The 1,109-nt window shown below is 61.8% G+C and overlaps 1 protein-coding gene across 1 annotated transcript in view; it reads left to right on the top strand.

Moving 5' to 3' along the window:
* Positions 1 to 84: 84 nt before the first annotated feature.
* VDAG_03726 (uncharacterized protein) overlaps positions 85 to 1,109 on the top strand; it is a gene marked incomplete at both ends in the record, with an annotated part of 1,200 nt that continues 175 nt past the window's right edge. The window contains 3 exons of the mRNA XM_009653810.1: positions 85 to 177; positions 235 to 795; positions 865 to 1,096. Coding sequence (XP_009652105.1) covers positions 85 to 177; positions 235 to 795; positions 865 to 1,096 — 886 coding nt within the window. The remainder of the gene's footprint in view (positions 178 to 234; positions 796 to 864; positions 1,097 to 1,109) is intronic.

The raw sequence follows: 1,109 nt of genomic DNA, 5'->3' as shown, positions 1-1,109 counted from the left end.
GTCCTTTATACATATCGCGTTTAACTTTCTCCTGATAGACTGTATTTTGTTTGTATATATTGATGTCGGCGAATACACGGTAGGATGCTCCTTTCTCGCAACTATATCTATCACCCTTCTTCCGCTCCTTCGTATTGGTCCATTTCTCCTACATCTCTCCGGTTTCATATTTACTCCGTAGCCTTCTGAGGCAGAACCAGGCGATTCCGTCTCTCCCGAAACTGATCGCTCCAGAAAGGAGCTGTTCTACTGGCTCGTGCGGGGTATACGGCCGTCGAGGCGGCAGCGCGCGAGGAGAAGCGCCGGCGGCTGGCGGAGGCGAGCCGGGCGCGGCGCGAGCAGCAGGAGGCCGAGGAGGAGGCGGCGCGGCGCAAGAGGCTGGGCCTGCCGCCGCTCGTCAAGGCGTCGGAGGAGGACGCGCTGGAGCTGGAGGAGGGCGCGGAGGACGTGCCGGAGGCGGAGCTGCGGGGAAAGCTTAGGGATCTCGGGGCGCCGGCTGTGCTGTTTGGCGAGGGCCACGGCGCGAGGCTGCGGCGGTACAGGCGGCTCACGACGGTGGTCACCAAGGGTCCCGTGCCGACGACGCTGGAGCTCGTCGAGGAGAAGGACATGAAGGTGCAGGGCGGGGCACCCAAGGACAAGGAGGCGCGAAAATGGGTGTTCAGGCAGCTGGCGAGCTACTTCACAATGGTCTTGACGGAGTATCAGCGGGCCATGGAGGCGGAGAGGAGCGATACTACGGCGAGCAAGGCGGCGTACGCGACCATGGTGCAGAGTCGCGAGAACATGAAGCCGGTACGTGCTCCTTCTCCCGATAGCCTGCACGGCGAGACACATCACACAGTTTGACTGACGGATTTGTAGCTTTTCCGACGGTTCGAAAAGGGCGACGTCGATGACGACCTCCTGGCGCCCATCATAGAGATTGTGCAGGCGGCACAGGAGAGGCGGTACGTCGACGCCAACGACGGATACCTGCGACTGTCTATCGGCAAGGCGGCGTGGCCTATCGGCGTGACCATGGTGGGCATTCACGAGCGCAGCGCGCGCGAGAAGCTGCACAACGTCGAGCGAGGGCATGTCATGGGTGATGAGGGTGACGCCGCAAG

The sequence above is a fragment of the Verticillium dahliae genome, genomic scaffold, assembly GCF_000150675.1.
Source record: "Verticillium dahliae VdLs.17 supercont1.6 genomic scaffold, whole genome shotgun sequence".
Classification (NCBI taxonomy): Eukaryota; Fungi; Ascomycota; class Sordariomycetes; order Glomerellales; family Plectosphaerellaceae; genus Verticillium; species Verticillium dahliae.
The sequence above is the reverse complement of the archived record's forward strand: the minus strand, read 5'-3'. Positions and strand labels throughout refer to the sequence as shown.